The sequence below is a fragment of the Phyllopteryx taeniolatus genome, chromosome 16 (assembly GCF_024500385.1).
Source record: "Phyllopteryx taeniolatus isolate TA_2022b chromosome 16, UOR_Ptae_1.2, whole genome shotgun sequence".
NCBI classification, from domain to species: domain Eukaryota; kingdom Metazoa; phylum Chordata; class Actinopteri; order Syngnathiformes; family Syngnathidae; genus Phyllopteryx; species Phyllopteryx taeniolatus.
In genome coordinates this window covers 9,147,100-9,167,926 of record NC_084517.1, presented here as the reverse complement: position 1 = coordinate 9,167,926, position 20,827 = coordinate 9,147,100, and the positions used below count along the sequence as shown (strand labels likewise).

At 42.0% G+C, this 20,827-nt stretch overlaps 1 protein-coding gene across 2 annotated transcripts in view; it reads left to right on the top strand.

Annotated features, from left to right (window-relative positions):
- LOC133466293 (myosin-10) overlaps positions 1–20,827 on the top strand; it is a 74,936-nt gene that overhangs the window by 7,766 nt on the left and 46,343 nt on the right. For both annotated transcript variants that reach the window (XM_061749849.1, XM_061749848.1), the window contains exon 3: positions 5,967–6,123. In XM_061749849.1, coding sequence (XP_061605833.1) covers positions 5,967–6,123 — 157 coding nt within the window. The remainder of the gene's footprint in view (positions 1–5,966; positions 6,124–20,827) is intronic.

The following is a 20,827-nucleotide window of genomic DNA, read 5'->3' as shown; positions in this document are numbered from 1 at the left end:
GTATGCTGTCTGGCTCCTTTCTGCCTGCTCCTGAAGTCCTTTCACAGTAGACTCTAATTATGATAGACATGTCAGCATGTGTGACAGTGTGACGGTTCGTTGGGCAATGAACGGCTGGCTGCACTCTAGTCTTTCCAATGAATAGGAGGGTGGGTAAATGTACGAAGTAAAAAATGAAGGCCTCCAGAATAGGCCAGCAATCGCCAAAAGAGCTTTTCCAGAAACCTTTCGGTTACATCATAACAACTTTCACAGATTATGCTTCTTTTTTTGCTTTGCGGTGTGGTTCCAGATTCGACAGAACAAATAACAAAGGTAAACTTGCCTTCAGTTTGAGTGATACTAGAAAGCATTATGCGTTATATAAAATAAAACCTTAACCCATAACCTAACAGTAATTATGTACTGTATATGGGTATCTAGCAATATATGATGAAGTGGCAATTTGTGGTAACCCTAAAGTCTATAGCTAACATACCAGTGGTCAAAATTATAACACTGTATGGGTAAGAAGCATTCAACATTCTGTCTCTTCTGCAGGGGATACAAAACCCTAATAGCATCTGTAAAATAGGAGAAGCAATGCCCCACCAGGGCCTCTCACTCATTCCTCCTCTCTGGTCAATTAAGACTACAATATAACTGAGACTGACAGGCTCTCATACCACACACATTCTCAGGGGCAAATCACTGGGCCAATTGCACAGTCAAATGCAACAGCAAAGTAAGAAAGTAGGTTAATTGTTGGCAGCCTTAACGGTTGGTACCATGATCATTATATTAAATTTGATTTGTATGTACAGTGGGTACGGAAAGTATTCAGACCCCCATAAATTGGACAGGTGATGAGCAATACTTGGTTTTCACCACACATACCGCTTAGAATTAAGGCCAAAAAGTTCTATCTTGCTCTCATCAGACCAGAGAATCTTATTTCTCACCATCTTGGAGTCCTTCTGGTGTTTTTTTTTAGCAAACTCCATGCAGGCTTTCATGTGTCTTGCACTGAGGAGAGGTTTCCGTCGGGCCACTCTGCCATAAAGCCCCGACTGGTGGAGGGCTGCAGTGATGGTTGACTTTCTAGAACTTTCTCCCATCTCCCAACTTCATCTCTGGAACTCAGCCACAGTGATCTTTGGGTTCTTTTTTACCTCTCTCATCAAGGCTCTTCTCCCCCGATTGCTCAGTTCGGCCAGCTCTAGGAAGGGTTCTGGTCGTCCCAAACGTCTTCCATTTAAGGATTATGGTGGCCACTGTGCTCTTAGTAACCTTAAGTGCAGCAGAATATTTTGGTAACCTTGGCCAGATCTGTGTCTTGCCACAATTCTGTCTCTGAACTCTTCAGGCAGTTCCTTTGACCTAATGATTCTCATTTGCTCTGACATGCACTGTGAGCTGTAAGGTCTTATATAGACAGGTGTGGCTTTCCTAATCAAGTCCAATCAGTATAATCAAACACAGCTGGACTCCAATGAAGGTGTAGAACCATCTCAAGGATGATCAGAAGAAATGGACAGCACCCGAGTTAAATATAAGCGTCACGGGAAAGGGTCTGAATACTTATGGCTGTGTAATTTTTCAGTTTTTCTTTTTTAATAAATCTGCAAAAATGTCAACAATTGCGTTTTATTTTTGTTAATACGGGGTGCTGTGTGTACATTAATGAGGAAACAAAATGAACTGAAATGATTTTAGCAAATGGCTGCAATATAACAAAGGGTGAATACTTTCCGTACTCACTGCATATTCATGCAGTATTTTTAAGTCTTTGCTGTATTCTTCAGAATGTGTTGGTTCTGTTTTGTCTGCTCAGTCTTCACTGCTGCTGTCACCGTTGTCTCTGTGGTCACATTGTTCAGGCTAAAGTTAGAAATCTTAAAGGTAATATAACTGTATATTCACAGCAATATGGCTTAGAATGTTGTAATTTACAATAACACCAACTACTAAACTAATAGCATAACACAGACTACTGTGTAATGTTATGTATTAAAGTAACAACAATTGTAGTATCCATCCATCCATTTTCTGAACCACTTCTCCTCACTAGGGTCGCGGGCATGCTGGAGCCTATCCCAGCTGTCATCGGGCAGGAGGCGGGGTACACCCTGAACTGGTTGCCAGCCAATCGCAGGGCACATAGGAACAAACAACCATTCGCACTCACAGTCATGCCTACGGGCAATTTAGAGTCTCCAATTCATGCATGTTTTTGGGATGTGGGAGGAAACCGGAGTACCCGGAGAAAACCCACGCAGGCACGGGGAGAACATGCAAACTCCACACAGGTGGGGCCGGGGATTGAACCTGGGTCCTCAGAACTGTGAGGCTGACGCTCTAACCAGTCGGCCACCGTGCCGCCAACAATTGTAGTATACCAGAATATTCATACAATTAGTAATGTAACAAATTACTGGAGTGCATCAAGCATCCATCCATTTTCTGAGCCGCTTCTTCTCACTAGGGTCGCGGGCGTGCTGGAGCCTATCCCAGCTGTCATCGGGCAGGAGGCGGGGTACACCCTGAACTGGTTGCCAGCCAATCGCAGGGCACATACAAACAAACAACCATCCGCACTCACATTCACACCTACGGGCAATTTAGAGTCTCCAATTCATGGATGTTTTTGGGATGTGGGAGGAAACCGGAGTGCCCGGAGAAAACCCACGCAGGCATGGGGAGAACACGCAAACGCCACACAGGCGGGGCCGGGGATTGAACCCCAGTCCTCAGAACTGTGAGCGCTCTAACCAGTCGTCCACCGTGCCGCCGTGCATCAAGCAGTCATCTAATAATGTACCATATAAATAACGACAAGGTAAATAATATTGACTATTGAGGACCCATGTAAGAGTGAAGCAGTGTGATAATGTAAAAATTTGGCCAAACCCCAACGTACCAATTAGGGGTGGCATTTGTCTTAAATTTTCTTCGTCTTAAGTGTTGTTTTTTTATTATTTTAATGTTTTTATTTGGAAAACACAATCTATCCATCTGAATGTTTTTAACTTGTATTTCAATATCGGTGTTATATCATGCAGAATAATGGTGCTCAGAGGAGTTGTGCCATAGCGGACACCTTTGTGGGTATAGCTCAACACCGTCTTGTTCTTTACACCACCAACTAGTTGACGCAGAATGAACAGGACATATGCTGGTTGGAGCCAAGTAAATGCCCTCCATTTTGCCTCAGTTGACAGAATTCTGCAGGACTCTTTAAAGTGAATTCAGAGATTTATTTCTAAATACATTATACTGTACGTTTGAAGATATTTGCTGAAAACATGCAAAGACTGAGAACTGTTCCGTACACAATGAGAATGGTGTGGTACACAATTGTGGAGATATTGCGTTAAACAAGCGGCACCGTGGGCGACTGTTTAGCACATCTGCCTCACAGTTCTGAGGACCAGGGTTCAAATCCCGGCCCCGCCTGTGTGGAGTTTGCATGTTCTCCCTGTGCCTGCATGGGTTTTCTCCGGGTACTCCAGTTTCCTCCCACATCCCAAAAACATGCATGCTAGGTTGATTGAAGACTGTAAATTGGCCGTAGGTATGAATGTGAATGTGAGTGTGAATGGTTGTTTGTTTCTATGCGCCCTACGATTGTCTGGTGACCAGTTCAGGGTCTCTTGCCCAAAGATAGCTGGGATAGGCTCCAGCCCGCGACCCTAGTGAGGAAAAGCAGTACAGAAAATGGATGGATGGATGGATAGCGTTAAACAGTTTTTCACCCTATCATTTTTTAGCCGTGGCTAAGACTGAACCCAGGTATGTATTTGGGCTTCCAGCTTGAGTCGCCCCGCCACCACTGTATATGAACTGAGTGCCTTCGTTTCATCAGTGGCTATCCGGCAAATTTGTGAGTTACTTAGTTATAATTACTTGGCCCATTTCTACAACTACAGCATAGACTTTACACCGATCTGATCGGGCTGATCAGTATCGGCCGATATTTAGCATTTTATGCTGATCGGCTTTAATGTCATAATTCGCCGCAAAAGGCTTTTACTCCGCGTCGCCATCGTTCACGGTATATTTGAATCCAAAAGCTAGTTTATTTTTAGCCTTGTCGTGTGTCTTTTTTTCCGTAGTACTGTATGTATCTCACGGCCAATGAAGTTATTTAAAAAAAAAAAACGGCGGCGGTGTGGAAGAGACAAGACGTCTGAGACAGATAACACGTAATGCCCCGATCAGACTACTACACTCGGTACCGTGGCGACGAGAACAAGAGTTGATCGCGGCGACTGTATTATAAGAACAAAATGGGGGAAAACATGTTGGTGGTCACCGGGGCTCGGAGGGAACAAAATTTTATGTAGCCTAGCAAGCTAGTGCGAGCACTAACGGTTGTGCCTAAACTTGCTGCCGTTCTATCGAATCATGCTCTCAAGTTTCAGTGTGGGTGAAGTAATTTAATTACAATAAAGTAATTTAAATACAGTAAGTTAGCACACATTATTTCTGTCATGTTGTAATGTTGGTTTGACCTTACTGATTAGAATACATGACCTGACTGGAGTCATGACAGTGATTTCCAAGCTTTATGGAGCCAAGGAACATCCATCCATTTTCTTTACCGTTTATCCTCACTAGGGTCGCAGGCTGCTAGAGCCTATCCCAGCTATCTTCAGGCGGGAGAAGATAGCTGGGATAGGCAGCTAGATAGCTGAACCGGTCGCCAGCCAATCGCAGGCCACATAGAAACAAACAACCATTCGCACTCACATTCACACCTATGGGCAATTTAGAGTCTTCAATCAACCTACCACGCATGTCTTTGGGATGTGGGAGGAAACTGCAGTGCCCGGAGAAAACCCACCCAGGCACGGGGAGAACACGCAAACTCCACACAGGCGGGGCCGGGATTAGCGCCCCGGTCCCCAGAACTGTGAGGCGAATGTTCTAACCAGTCGATCACCGTGCCGGCGCCAAGGAACATATCTTAAATAATTAGGTACACAAGTATATACAGTAAATTAACAGGTCATTTAAATAGGCACATTGCTCTTGTGATCGGATATCGTGCGCTGATCGGCCCCAAAAATCCTGATCGTGTAACGCCTACTACAGCATGCAGTTAGCTAGCTACTCTTACACCCTGGAAATGCATCATCCCTTGATGCCACCATTTTCAGAACAGCTCGGTGTTGTTATTTAAATTTCCAAGTGTTATGTATTGTGTTATTTAGGCTCCCAAAAAATGCTAAAACGTAAATCATTGCAGGTTTATAAATGGCAGGAAGCATGTGCTCAAATGTCTGTAATGTTGTGCGATCCATAGGTTAATAAATGATTACCTTACCCTGAAGTGCCTGTTATGTGGACGATACACCGAACGACACACCAAACGAGGCGGTGACATATTGGACGACTCCGGTGCCGGTCCGTGGCGGCTGGAAGCCTATTAGCCCCCGAGCTAGTTACAGACTCGTACTGCCTCTCATCACAGCGTGAAAAAGTCTCTTGACGACTCGGTGGGATATATTCCAGCAACAGGAGGTTTTAAGCTCATATATTTTCGCTGCTCAAACATACAGGGATGTGTAGGCATATGTTAGACCTACAAAGGTATATGAGTGACAGGTGAACATTGTACTGGGGGTGTTTTGAGCACATTCAGTGGACACACCCACAGTGTCTGAGACCTGAAAGGACGTCTCTATTTTTCATGATTTTGCAGCCTCATTTTATATCCTTGGCAATTTTTTAATTCATTAAAATTTGGCAGGCTCAGTACCAACATTCTTCTCAGTGGTGTGTAAAATGGATATGGCATTTTTATTTTCAATTTAAAAGGAGTTTAACGAATTCTGACCAAGGGTAATTAAATATTTATGTCATGTGTTGGAACAAAAAGATATATATATAAACTGTCGTTTGTCTGATCCAATAACAGAACCTCCTTCGTGAGTTAAAATTTTTTGATTCAGCATGTGTCTTATTCCATTTTATCTCTCCAGACATATTCTGGCTTGTTCTGCGTGGTCATCAACCCCTACAAGAACTTGCCCATCTATTCAGAGAACATCATTGAGATGTACCGGGGGAAGAAGAGGCACGAGATGCCGCCTCATATCTACGCCATCTCGGAGTCAGCATACCGATGTATGCTTCAAGGTAAGACTTTTGTTTAGTCAGATTTGTTAAGACATTCTTGCTCTCAATGTTAGCGACACTTTTAGGACTGGACATCGCTGCCATGCATTACCATACTCTGACAATTTGATTCGTTGCTTTGCTAAGAAAGTGTGAACAATATTTCTTAGCAGCAGATGAGTAGAATTGTTTTTAGCCAAGAGTGTTTCAGAAACATGGTCGCCTCTGTGCAAGAGTTTATATCATTTCCAGGCAGCGTTTGGTTTACTGCATACTCCAGGAGATTAGTGTGTGAAGTGTTTTAAGTGTGTGAAAAGTCACAAGGTCAGGAACGATATGACATTACTAATTATATCTGAGAAGTCCAGTGTATCAAGGGAATCATCGACCTGATGTGTTTTTCATTGCTGTCAAATAATTAAGATGAGTGAAGGAAGGCATGAGAGCTCTAAAATGAAACACCCAAGTCTCTGTCTCAATATACAGTACACCCGATAAAGACAATATCAAAAACATGTCGATGGGATGTCGATACCAGTATTGGTGCCGATATTGTACGTATGTACTCATATTCATAAAAATGCTTTTTAAAAATAAAACAAAAAAAAACTGAACGCCAAATCAGAATTTTCAAATGCAAACAAGTCAATGTACTTTTTTTATTCTGACAAGCGCTGCAACACATCGATTTTGATTTACTGTGTATCGCTTCTGCGTATGTACGCATTGTGGCTTCACTGAGAGCTTCATAGTTTGTTTAAAAAAATTAAAATAAAAAAAGAGCTCTGCTGAAGGAGGCTCAGAAACTGACACCATGGAAGTGTCACCCCCAAAAGAGGAGCCATCGCTGGAGAGGGGGGCCGCGGTAGATTTAAGAGAGAGAACGGGAGAAAGTGGATCCAGCGCAGTGTAGAGCTAGCGCGGCTAGGTAGCCAGCCAGCTAAGTAGTCAGCAGGCTAGGTGGAAAAGCAGCAGTTTGATCCGGTCGGTATGGATTTATGGCTCCGACGACCAGCGCAAAACAGACCATTCTACCTGTGGCCTTGTCATCAAAGTAAGTCATTTTAAACTAAAAAGAAAAACATTTCTGTGTGGAGACACGATTAAAACTTGTCAGTCATAAGTCAAAACATGCTAGAGTACTTTCTTACCAATTCAATAGCTAGTTTTCAAATAATCAAATCAGAATTTTCAACTATCCATCCATCCCTTTTCTTCCACTTATCCGAGGTCGGGTCACAGGGGCAGTAGCTTTAACAGGGAAGCCCAGACTTCCATCTCCTCAGCCACTTCATCCTGCTCTTCCGGGGGGATCCCGAGGAGTTACCAGGCCAACCGGGAGACATAGTCTCTCCAGTGTGTCCCGGGTCGTCCCCGGGGTCTCCTCCTGGTATTTCATACCCTTTTTATAAGGAAACATAAAGTAGAGTGGATATGCCCGGAACACCTCACCATGGAGGCGTCCAAGAGGTTTCATTTGTTGGAATATTATTTTGGAATCGTACAAAAAGTAACAAATCAAATTGATTTATTATTCACTTTTACCCGACTGCAAATTATGCTGTGCAAAATGCATGATGAATTCTGCTCGGCTTAGTTGGCTGCCCTGCAAGTTCCAGCAGTGATTTCTCGACCCTCGTCGCCTCCTCTGTCCGCTCCGCTCCGGCCGAGCCAGCCACACTCAAAGCTGCGGTGAAGGAGACCGGGCCGGGCCCGGTGGGCTATGTGGGACGTTCACCACTGTGCTTGGTACCTACGCCTTGCTTTCCTCTGCCCCACGGTCCCCAGAGTGTAAAGTAAAACACATGCAAAACGTAATGCCATTATCAAGTATCGGTACTCGGTATTGGTGAGTACTCAAATTTAATACTTCTATAATAAATGAATACAGTATTAAGGAAAGGCACTAAATCTTATAAATGTGAACATAAGTAATTTTGCCAACTCATACTCTGTCTGAAAAAAATGTGGTATCGGTGCATCCCTGACATGTACAGAAGTATGCACAGCCTATGCTCACTACTTTGTTGATGCACTTTTGGCAGAAATGACACTCAAGTCTTTTTGAAAACAACACCACAAGCTTCGCACACTACATCTTTGGGCAGTTTTTCCTATTCCTCTTTGTAGCACCTCTCAAACTGTTGTACTGGTGAAAAATATACCGTTGCCAAAGTCCGCTTTCAAGGGCGCTCTAGAGCAGGTTTTCATCTAGGATGTCTCTGTACATTGCTGCATTCATCTTTCCCTCAATGCTGACTAGTCTTCCGGTTCCTCCTGCTGAAAAATATCCACACAGCATGATGCTGCCACCACAATGCTTGACCAGGTTGATGAGCGGTGCTTTGTTTTCTCCAAACATGGCATCTGTCGTTCATGCTAAATAGTTTAAATTTAGTCTCATCAAACCACAAGGTTTTGGTCTTAGAGTCCTTCAGGTGCCTTTGGACAAACTCCATGCGGGCTGCCCTATGCCTCTTACTAAGGAGTGGCTTATGTTAGGCCACTCTACCATGAAGGCCTTATTGGTGGATTGCTGCGGGGATGCTTGCTTGTTTTCCTAATTTCATAGAGGAACACTTGAGCACCGGCAATGACCATTGGGTCACCTTGGTCACCTCCTTGACTGGTTTCTTAGCTTTTTATTTATAATAGTGACAACAACAAAAATCACATTGTCATTATGGGGTGTTGTGTGCAGAAATTTGAGGCAGAAAATCATTTTATACATTTTGGAATAAGGCTGGCGGCACAGTGGATGACTGGTTAGCACATCTCCCTCATGGTTCTGAGGCAGATGTTCAAATCCCGGCCTTGCCTGTGTGGGGTTTGCATGTTCTGTCCGTGCCTGCGTGGGTTTTCCCTGGGTACTCCGGTTTCCTCGCACATCCCAAAAACATGCGTGGTAGGTTGATTGAAGACTCTAAATTGCCCATAGGTGTGAATGTGAGTGTGAATGGTTGTTTGTTTCTATGTGCCCTGTGATTGGCTGGCGACCGGTTCAGGGTGTACCCCGCCTCTCGCCCTAAGATAGCTGGGCACACCTGCGACCCTAGTGAAGATAAGCGGTACAGAAAATGGATAGATGGATGGAATAAGGCTGTACCAAAATGTAGAAAAAGTGTTGCAATTACTTTCCAGATGCACTCTATCATGAAATCATGCATGCTTAAAACTTCCACGTGGGTAGTGAAAGGGCTTCCTTCAGGAGCTCAAGTTCCATAGTGGGGATGTTTCTAGAGAAAGAGAGTGAGGTCTAGCTTACAAATTGTTAAGACTTTGCACTCCAAACTCACACTTGAGCTACAGTTTGTAATTATTGTCCATCAGTGTCAAAGGTTCCACCTTAGTGAAACCTACAGTGGCCATACAGTCTACATACCCCTGTTAAAATGCCATGTTTTTGTGATGGAAAAAAATTAGACTGAGATGAATCATTTCAGAACTTTAACAGGAGTCCAGGAGATTGTTGATATGGGCAGTTCTTGCCAGAAATTCCTGCAGCTCCTTTAATGTTAGTGTACGCCTCGTTGCAGCGTCCCTGATCATTTTCAATTTGTCTTTCCCTCAATTTGGGAGGGATATCCAGTTTGTGGTCATGCCACTGTGTCTTCATCAAACCCTTAATAATGAGATCCCTCTGGTGTTTTGGAAGGTCTCTGTGAACAGTGGCTGTAGCTGTAGGATGCAATTTGGAAAAAGTCAGAAAAGTACACTTATTGTGTTCATGTCATCCATTTTCTTCACAGACAAACCTTTTTGTGTTTGTGAGAACCATAACTCCAAACCTTTTCAGGCTTCAACATATCGTTGTGTAAATGAACAATGAATATTTTTTTTATCTGTTTTCAATACAGCGTGGTGCAAACCAGCCTTAAAAACGATGCCATTTTGTTAATGGATTGGATCTATTCAATTACATGCTCTGTAACAGCCGCCAGTGTGATGTTAAATAACTAGAATCAAGTAGAAGCTGAAGAAAAGGAACAACTTATCTTGAACAGCTTTAGGCTCCTCACTTTGTTACCCTATTTGCTATTCGTAGAAAAACAGCAGTAGTCTTTCCCGCATTTGTTTCTTTAGAATAATGCCATCACTCTAAGTCATATGCATGCTAAAAATTGTTTTTCAGTTTGTGTTGTTTGTTGCGTTCACAGCTGCAGGGTTTGTGTGTGTGGCTGATTTGGTGTCAGCTCCCTGTCATTACAGCCTTCAGGCTGCTCTCTGGTGTATGCAGGATGTTTGGTTGGATGTCCAAACAGCTGAAACCATGACTCAGGATTGACCATGGCCAGTACATAAAACCACATTGCACCAGTTTCTCAAAAAGAACCTCCTGCATGTGAAGATTTGTGCTGTGTAGTTCTGGAGGTTATTTTTTTAATAACTTCTCAGTCTCTTCAAGATTCGTTTTCCTCAGGTTTGAGTTTATTTTCTTGCCTTTTCTGTTCTAATTATTTTCCCATTTACTCACAACCCGAAACATATATAGATATACATACACATATTAGGGATGGGACAGTATATTATTCATCCATCAATCCATCCATTTTCTGAGCCGCTTCTCCTCACTAGGGTCGTGGGCGTGCTGGAGCCTATCCCAGCTGTCATCGGGCAGGAGGCGGGGTACACCCTGAACTGGTTGCCAGCCAATCGCAGGGCACATACAAACAAACAACCATCCGCACTCACATTCACACCTACGGGCAATTTAGAGTCTCCAATTCATGCATGTTTTTGAGATGTGAGAGGAAACCGGAGTGCCCAGAGAATACCCACGCAGGCACGGGGAGAACATGCAAACTCCACACAGGCGGGGCCGGGGATTGAATCCGGGTCCTCAGAACTGTGAGGCTGACGCTCTAACCAGTCCGTCACCGTGCCGCGTATATTATTCAGTACACTACAAAATGCATATTTTGCTGGCAAGTAAAATAGAGACATAATTTTGAGGGAGAAAAATGTTGTTCTCTTTATGCACAAAACACGGAATGAGAATATACTGAACCGTGGCCCAAAAATCGAGGTACGGACCATAGCATGCCTTACCTGTACCTTCCCACCCCTCATGTATATATAGGATGACAACCTTATATTTAAACCTTTCTCAGCCTGTGAACATGATGCAAGATGTTTACCTCGATATGAGACAACTCCAGGGCCACCATTCTTGTTTGACCCCATTTTTCCCTGCAGAAGGTTTCATTCTTTTAAGCTACTGCTCCACACAGGGAGGGGGAGGTACGGTAGTCACTGGAATGAGGTCATCATTGGCCCCTCGATAAATACCCTGTCGTGCTAAATTCTACATGCTGAGTCACGGTCAAGTTGTCTCAAGAGCAGGCCATTACCCACTAGAGGACTCCTTTGGCCAGGAGTGCATCACCATGGATACTGTGTGTGTGCGTGTGCCTGTGCGCGTGCCCGCATGTGCAACCAAAATAACCATGCCCAGGAACCTCAGATAGAGGTGTCACTTGCTATGTGACAGTGTTTTAGCAGGCACAAAAAGGGACTTTTGTGTTACTGAATCTCCTTACACTTGTTGAATACAGCCAACACGCTCTCTAGTTCATGCTGAAAAAAACGGCCTTTTTTTAAAAAAAAAAAAAAAAAAAAAAATGCAAACCTCGTTTCTAACTGCAACTTTATCTCCTTTTCTTACTAAAGCTGCTGGTCTTACTCTTTTGTCCCTTTTTGTTCGCTTCACTCAAGAATTGTTTCATTACTCATTTAGTCTTTTTCCGACAACAAAATCTTCTAGCTTGGAAGAGAGGAATTTCCCACATCCTTGAAAGCATTTTGGTCCCCCCTCACTTAACATGAAAAATACAACCACAGATCTGCTGGAAGCGTTCTGGTTACTCAGTCTTCTTTAGATTTTATTTCCTACCCTTTTATTAGGAAACATAGCAAGAGTAGTCTGGAAGTTCCCTTTTAGGATATCGCCGGTGTTGCTGTGGTTGGGCCCCTTCATTGCTGACAATGTTGCATGGTGAGGTGAACACTGGTGCTTTGCCATTCCCATACAAATCTGATGGTACAGTAGCTAATATATTTCAACATTCTCTGAGTCATTGCGATAGTTTCTATATCATCTATTGATCTGGCCACATTAGTTGTTTATAGCCATATTAGCAGGAATCTACTTTTCTTGGTCTAAAACACTGTAGTTTGGAATAATGGATAATTTGTTTCCCCACTCGTGACCAATGCGTGCATTTTGCGACTTTCCTTAAATTCTCAAAGAAAAATGTACAGTATGACTGTTCATGACTAAATTATGCAGTAACGGGATTAGGTGTACGCTTTGGTCCAAATTAAGAATATTGTTGTAGGTTGGTGGGTGTTTTTAGTGTCATCATAGTCTGTTATGTGACTGTTTCTATTATAATTTAAGATGTCCTTATATCTCTGGATGAGATATCTTGTATAGATACTACTAAGACATGCAAGAGCGTGAACTGATAGCTACCAAAGCTGCGTTTGATTTGAACTCAGTTTTAATAATTCATTAAAACATGGAAACTGTTTGACATAGCTTTTTTTTTTTCATTTTGATTTTCTTATTTAATAACCAGCTTGAATTTTTTTTGCCAAAACCGAAAAATATTTTGACTATCTGTAGATCCCGCAAAGTTATCATTGTTAAGCAGTGAAGAAAAGTTGAATGACAATAAGGAATGTGTATTTGATGTCTCAACTCTCTCTGCCATCTAGATTCATATATCCAGTTAAATCAATAATGAGTGTTGTTTATAAATAAACAAGAAAATAATTTACACATTCTGATTTAATCTTTGAGCCTACTTGGGTATCTTTTGCATAAGATACCATTTAAAAAAAAAAGTAGCTGTAAGTATATCATTACGTTATATTGTTATTTTTGCTTCATTCCCAAGTACTTTGAAACTTAACAATTTTTTGTTTGTTTGTTTTGGCGTAAAGTTATGTCTATCTTGGATTAATTTTTTGAGACAGAATCACAAATTAGTGTTCACATGACAGATTAAGGAGCATCTTTGCTGTTAAGAGGAGGTCAGCCTAATTAAAATAAAGCCTTAGTTTAGCACCCGGTAAAAAAGATTTTTTACTGTCAGAATAGGAGGAAATGTGTTCAAACATAAAGGAAAGAAAGAGGAATGAGCAAGAATGTTGAGGAACATTAGTATTGAAGGAGTAAGTGGGATCCCAACTCTATGGTTCAATGAAGGAGGCGTACACTAGTGGAGACCCCATTACTGTCGACATTATCAGTAGTTTTGGTAGCGAAATTAAACTATGAAGTGAATAAGGAGGACGCTGGAAGATGACTGAAAAGCGCAGAACAAGAGAACAGGAGTAGCGCAAAAACAAGAGAGGGCAGAGTTATGAGGGAAAGAGAGCAGAGGGTAGATGGGAAATTCAGAGGGGGCAGCCACCATTGTGCTGCACAATGGAGGCTTTGTGCAGTCTGAAGGGGGCTGGGACCTGTGTGCTGTGTGGGTGCGGATGCAGACGGGTACTCTTGAAATCCCCACTTGGAAACGAGGCCTTTCTCTGGGACCATGAGGGCGAGCAAACCCAGTGGAGGGTACACATATCGCCTGAGTGATACGACAGGTGTGGTGGGTCAGACGGAGTGTGTGTGTGAGAGTGTGTTCGTCTGCGCGCGTGTGTTAAGGAAAGAGTGTCCAAGTCTTCAAAAGGTCTGTCTGTACACTGAGCATGTTCGAGAGACAACTTTCAGACAAATGTGAGGCCTGTTTAAGCAGTCTGATGCTCACACACGCACGCACACACACATGCACACACACACTGTAATACATATTGGCAGATGCATCTTTTAAGAGCGGACAGCTGTGGAAGCCATATTTTACGATTATATTTCTGCTTCGATTTTATAGCTTCGTCCGTAGTTATAGTTCAGATACATTCCTCACCATATGCTTACGCCTTAGTATTTCCCCTATCATTAGCCTTTTTTAAACAGATTTCTGAAAAGGCACATACTGTATATCCAATAGGCAATGATATTGTACAAATCTAAAAGTACAACATGCATCACAGGGTAATGTGTATTTTTATTATACAGTACACAATAAATGTACAAATTAATAAATCTGGTTTTAAGCATACAGTACATACAAAAGTTATTAGTGTTCACCACTTTTAAAACAAACCTGGTATCTTCATCAAACAAACCTGGTATTTTCTTTTCAAAATCAGAGCTAGTAGCACAGATTTATTTTTTTTCAAGTTCTTTTTTAATCCAAAAGTCAAAAATAACCCATCTCAGTGATCATTTCTAGAGACTGTCTCAAATGGCATAGTTATACAAGTTCACTTGTGCTGCTAGACAAACGTTTAAACTAGACTTCACGCCAATCTGATCGGTGTTATCGGTATCTGCCGATAATTAGCATTTTATGCTGATCGGCTTTCATGTCATAAGTCGCTACTACCTGCAAGGTGCAATCACTGTAAAATTGTACAGTCTGCTTAAGCTGCTGCCCCTGTGACTTGACCCCGGCCGGATAAGCACAAGAAAATGGATGCATGGATGGATATTTAATATTACAAGTTTTTGGTCTTCTTTAAACCTGACATTCCAGGATAGTGTTTCCCCATCCATTGCAGTGACCGTTCCAAACAAATTCAGATTTCATCTGATCAGTTTTACACTGTCAAACAGCTTGACACAGTAATACACTCCCTTTTGTGATTAGGTCCCTGCTCCCCTGTGTGTGTCTGGATTCCTGTGGAGCTACAGGGCTTAGCACTCTGATATGAGAGGTGCCAGCATAAACGCACATGCACAGACATACACATGAAAACAGCCTTGTTCTGTTGGATTATGGCGGGCCTAGCCATCACAAAGAGCCTCTGTGGAATAACAAGTCACCCAAACGGCTGCCATCTGCAATCGATTACTTTGCCAAATACTTTCTGCCATATCTCCTGCAACAGCTCTATCTCTCCTCTCATTGGCCTAACGGTAAAACCAAGAGAACAGCAACACCCACAGAAAAACTAAACATGACTTCTTTAACAAAAGGTACTATTAGAAATATAGAAGAAAAAAAACTATCATTAAATACTGTAAATCAGGTAGGTAGAGGCAATATACGGTATTTGCTAAATCGTTTCTGCCATCAAATGTATGTTTAATTAGTGTAGCACACCACATGCACAGTGCTTTCCATCGGAGCATCCAAATATCTAGCAGCTTTATCTCCATGTTGGACTCGCTATGTTTATATGTAACATAAAATTAGGTGATAATTTACTTGGCTCATGTAGGATTTTTGATCTGGTTGAAATTACCTACTTTTACTCCTTTCAGCTATTAACCCTAAAATCCTTCAGTCTTGGTGGATGTCTGCTGTTGTTATCTTACTGGATCTCATTTGACTGTGCCGTTCTACTTAATGTGGCAGCCAATGAATGCATGTATCAGGGTATGCAGCGTTAATAATGACAAGTTGTTAAAGCAAGCAGAAGTGTAGGCAGGAACAACACAATCAACAGTCCAGACTGAAGTGTGACATCATTACGTCTGTTTCCACTCTTGCCCCCCCCCCACTCAACCGATGTTATCAACCCAGATGCCCAGACTTGGGACAAGAAAGTGTTTGTTTTGTTTGTTTATCTGTAATGCTAATACTAAATACTTAAATGAATTGTTTGGGCTATGTTCCCAAGGCATCTGTTTTCATGAGTCATAGTGAAATAAACACATTAAATTTCAAAGAATGTATTCCTCAGCCCAATGATGTTTTCCACACCACATGAGCACCTCACCATGAGAAACATGTAGGGTGTGGTTTTCTTGACCGCATCACCTCTTTGTTTTTCATAGACTTTCTTATTTCGCCTACACATTAAGAGCATTTTAGAAATATGCTTTTTGGAACATATGAAAAGAAAAGAAATGTGTAGCATAAGTAAAAGTGTCATAAAACCTTAAAAGCCAACCATACGTCTCAATTTTAGCATAGACTCCACCAACCATATTTACGGTTCTTCATGCCTGTTTTGCAGCAACACAATTATTTTTTTTTCCAAATATAGACTTGCGATTTATACATCCAGTACATCAGCCAGAAGGACTGATAACATGCAATATATTTGACACACTGTAAATTATTATCCTAGGATGTGTAATTTTTTCCCCTGTGTGCACATAAACAGTAAGCTTGACCCACAGTGTGCCAAGTAATGAGGAGGAAGCGAGAGAACTCATAATTCACAAATTCCTCTTTGTAATTCAAGCCACTTGCGCATCTGTTTTCAGTGTGTTTGCATGGCACTGTTACAAATGTACCTTTCATAATAAGGGTTTATCTTTTTGATTAATTTACTTTGAAAGTTCAAAGCATTCCATTGTGGTTAAGACACTTTGGTTTGGCGCAACTATTGTTAAGAGTACTTTTTCTGTGCTTTAAAATTGTGTGTCTACTCACTAACTCATCACGTCTTAACCTGGCTCCCTCATTCCTGCATTCCTTTTAATTTTTACATTGCTCAGAAAAATAAAGGGAATGCATAATCATCATGGTATAACTCCAGGTCATTCACAGGTCAGATGAGGATATCAACCTGTCCAGGAAATCTGTAGGAACTGCCAATTTCCCCTGCTGTTATGAAAAATGACACAGATAACAGGTGGAAAGGAGTGCCAGGCAACCCCAATTAAGGGAATTGTTTTAAAGTTGGATGTCATGGATCATTGAGGTCACCACCACAGAGGAGACAATCGCTCATTTCATCAGTTGCATGCCCAGATACAGTGGGTACGGAAAGTTTTCAAACCCCCTTAGATTTTTCACTCTTTGTTACCGGTATATTGCAGCCATTTGTTAAAATCATTTAAGTTAATTTTTTCCCTCATTAATGTACACACAGCACCCCATATTGACAGAAAAAAACGGAATTGTTTAAATTTTTGCTGATTTATTAAAAAAGAAAAACTGAAATATCAGACAGCCATAAGTATTCAGATCCTTTGCTGTGACACTCATATATTTAACTCGGGTGCTGTCCATTTCTTCTGATCATCCTTAAAATGGTTCTACACCTTTATTGGAGTCCAGCTGCGTTTGATTATACTGATTGGACTTGATTAGGAAAACCACACACCTGTCTGTATAAGACCTTACAGTTCACAATGCATGTCAGAGGACAGTGGCCTCCATAATCCTGAAATGTTTGGGACGACCAGAACCCTTCCTAGAGTTGGCCGAACTGAGCAATCGGGGAAGAAGAGCCTTGGTGAGAGAGGTAAAGAAGAACCCAAAGATCACTGTGGCTGAGCTCCAGAGATGCTGTCGAGAGATGGAGAAAGTTCTAGAAAGTCAACCATCACTGCAGCCCTCCACCAGTCGGGGCTTTATGGCTGAGTGGCCCGACGGAAGCCTCTCCTAGGTGCAAGACACATGAAATCCTGCATGGAGTTTGCTAAAAAAACACCTGAAGGATGGTGAGAAATAAGATTCTCGGGTCTGATGAGACCACGATAGAAATTGTTGGCCTTAATTCTAAGTGGCATGTGTGGAGAAAACCAGGCACTGCTCATCACCTGTCCAATACAGTCCCAACAGTGAAGCAAGGTGGTGGCAGCCTCATGGTGTGGGTGTGTTTTTCAGCTGCAGGGACAGGGAGACTGGTTGCAATCGAAGAAAAGATGAATGCGGCCAAGTACAGGGATATCCTGGACGAAAACCTTCTCCAGAGTGCTCAGGACCTCAGACTGGGCCGAAGGTTCAGCTTCCAACAAGACAATGACCCTAATCACACAGCCAAAATACCGAAGGACCGGGTTCAGAACAACTCCGTGACTGTTTTTGAATGGCCCAGCCACAACCCTGACTTAAACCCAATTGAGCATCTCTGGAAAGACCTGAAAATTGCAGCCCACCCACATCTACCATCCAACCTGACAGAACTAGAGAGGATCTGCAAGGAGGAATGGCAGATGATCCCCAAATCTAGGTGTGAAAAACTTGTAGCATCATTCCCAAAAAGACTCCTGGCTTGTGGCTGTGTAATATTTCACGTTTTCTTTTTTAATAAATCTGAAAAATTTCAACAATTCCGTTTTTTTTCTGTCAATATGGGGTGTTGTGTGTACATTAATGAGGGGGGGGGGGGGGGGGGAATAACTTAATGATTTTAGCAAATGGCTGTAATATAAAAAAAGAGTGAAAAATTTAAGGGGGTCTGAATACTTTCCGTACCCACTGTATTCCAGGGAGTTTATACAAGCATGCACTTTGAACCATACACACTAGAAAGCAACATTTTGAGATGTTTTGAGGGAATTCACAAAAGTTGGATCAGGCATAGATTTCATTTTTACACTGTGATTATGAGTATGAGTCTGGATTTTGTCCTCAGTGGATTCATGACTTGGGTTTCCATTGATCGTTCTTACATTATTTTGATCTCAACCAACTACAAAATGTAATCAATAAAGATTTCCAACTGGAATAGTTCATTGCGATCTGGAATTTGGGATTCATTGTTCCCTTTCAATTTTCAGTGTTTTATTTTTATAGTTTAGAACCTAGTCAAAGAAGTCTGAAGTTTTTATATTTTTTACCCTGAAAATGGGAACCAATACATAGGCACTGTGCAGGGAACAATTCCAGGCTAGGTACCTCATTAAGGTACTACATTAACAGCATGTAATTGTTCTGATGTAAATGACTCTTTCCTCCCTGTCGTTGTGCGTGTGTGTGTATCAGCCTTTACACACAGCACAGGGGGTCCCAAACTCACTGCACTCATTTCTGCGAGGGCGTGGACGTTTGCTAACCCCTGATGACAAACTATTTTGGTCTGTGATCTCAGCTGCCAAATGCCGTCACTAGCCGAACCAGAAATCAATGCAGAAACACCCATAGGATTTCATCCGCAAGTATGTTAGCGGGTGACACATTTCTATATATAGCAGATTTATATTCTGTGCCTTTCTGCCCTGCGTCGGGCCTCCAATGTGCCACTCTCTCACTGGTTATCTGTATTTCCAGTTGTTCATGCTCCTATCTGATCTTTTCCCACCACACCAGTTGCTTGGTGTCTGCTCTGTCACCTCTTGAAAGAGTTACGCATTACTGCTTTTGTTTAAATTTCACATTTATGTCTTCAAAGTGAGTCAAAATGATGCAGCTCAACAGTCGGCATTGTTACTCATGACATTTTTTATCCTGACTGGCACAGAAGAATCGCTTTGCTATGTTGGGCAACAAGTTGTTGATTAAACACCAACGCTAAAAGCCATAAAAACGACTAAACCGTCAACGCTTTGTCTTCTACTCACCTGCTTCTCATTTCCCCTAAACATGTTAAACCGCCAACCTGCCAAAACTGACGCCCACTCTGCACCCCAGAGGCCCCGGTGCTGATAGCGACTGCTGAATTCCAGCACACACACAGAGATTGGTTCACACAAATGGCCAGTCAGCTCTGTGTGGTTGTCTGGCCTGCTCTTCATAGGCTCGTACATGCCATTGAATGCCAAACTGGCAGCTGGTCCAACAGCATGGAAATGACTAATGCTTAGCCATTCAGCGGTTACAAAAAGCCGCAGTGAATGCACTGAAACATGCATAGTTTTACCTCAAAAGTGTTTTATCTGTAAGCCAGAGGTCTGCAACTATCCTAACTAGTCATTAACTATCATTAACCGCAAACATTTGATGATGTAATTTGCTGCTCTTCCACTTTTTACAGCTCTTACAAACAGAACTGCTCTAAAGTAACTTATTGAATGGCTTTTGAAAATGGGTTAATGCATGTTTACTGAACTATTAATTGATGAGAAAACAATCACTGAAAGAGGCTGTGGTGAAAGACTGAAGAAATAAGTCACTTCAATTTACTTTAAGTTTTGCTCACCTAAAAATTTGGTGTTTCATTCCATATAATGCTTATTCTAATTTGTGCATCATATCCAGTTGCAAATACTGAAGTGTTGATCTTGCTCTCATATAAGAATAAAAGCAAAAAAGGAAAAACAAAGGAATTGGCCTCAATGTGGAAAATACCTTGGTAGGGGAGCAATATACATTAATCTCGTTTTGTTTTAAACAAGGGAGCTGATAGTGCTGATGAGTGTGCAGCTGTGGATAAATGTCACCAAATCTAATAGAGATGAGTAGCGCGACTGCTCAGGATTTCTGATGCGTGTGAAATGGTTGCCACGGTAGCAGACCTTTCACTGCATTCAACTGAATTTTACGACTTCTTTTATCAAGCAAATTGTGAGCTTGAGCAGCAGCGTGGAGGAACTGTGTTACATCAACCCAGTTGCAAGGACAACAAAGGGTAAAGAAAACAGTGATGTTTCTAATCTTATAATTTCCCTTGTTTACCCGCAGAGTACCTGTCACAGTGTTTTTCTTCAATTGCAAAATGCTTTATCTATTTCAAATATATATGTGTGTCCGCATGAAATAATATTTAGCAACTGAGGTTGAGCTGCATTTCCCTGTTCCCTATTACTGAGAAATGTTTGCGGTAAATTGGGGGCTGAGAGTGCGAACATTGTCTTTAATTTTGGGGATGTTGGGGTGTGTGGCAACATTTTTGTGTCAAGACATAAAACTTTTTTTTCTTTTTTTCTTTTCCTCAATGTAAGAGTAGTGCCCTTAGCACAAACTTGAAATTATTTGGACTTTGGTTGAGGTGGCTGGAGAGTGCGAATGTTCTGGTATGTGGAGAATTAGGGTTTGCTTAATCC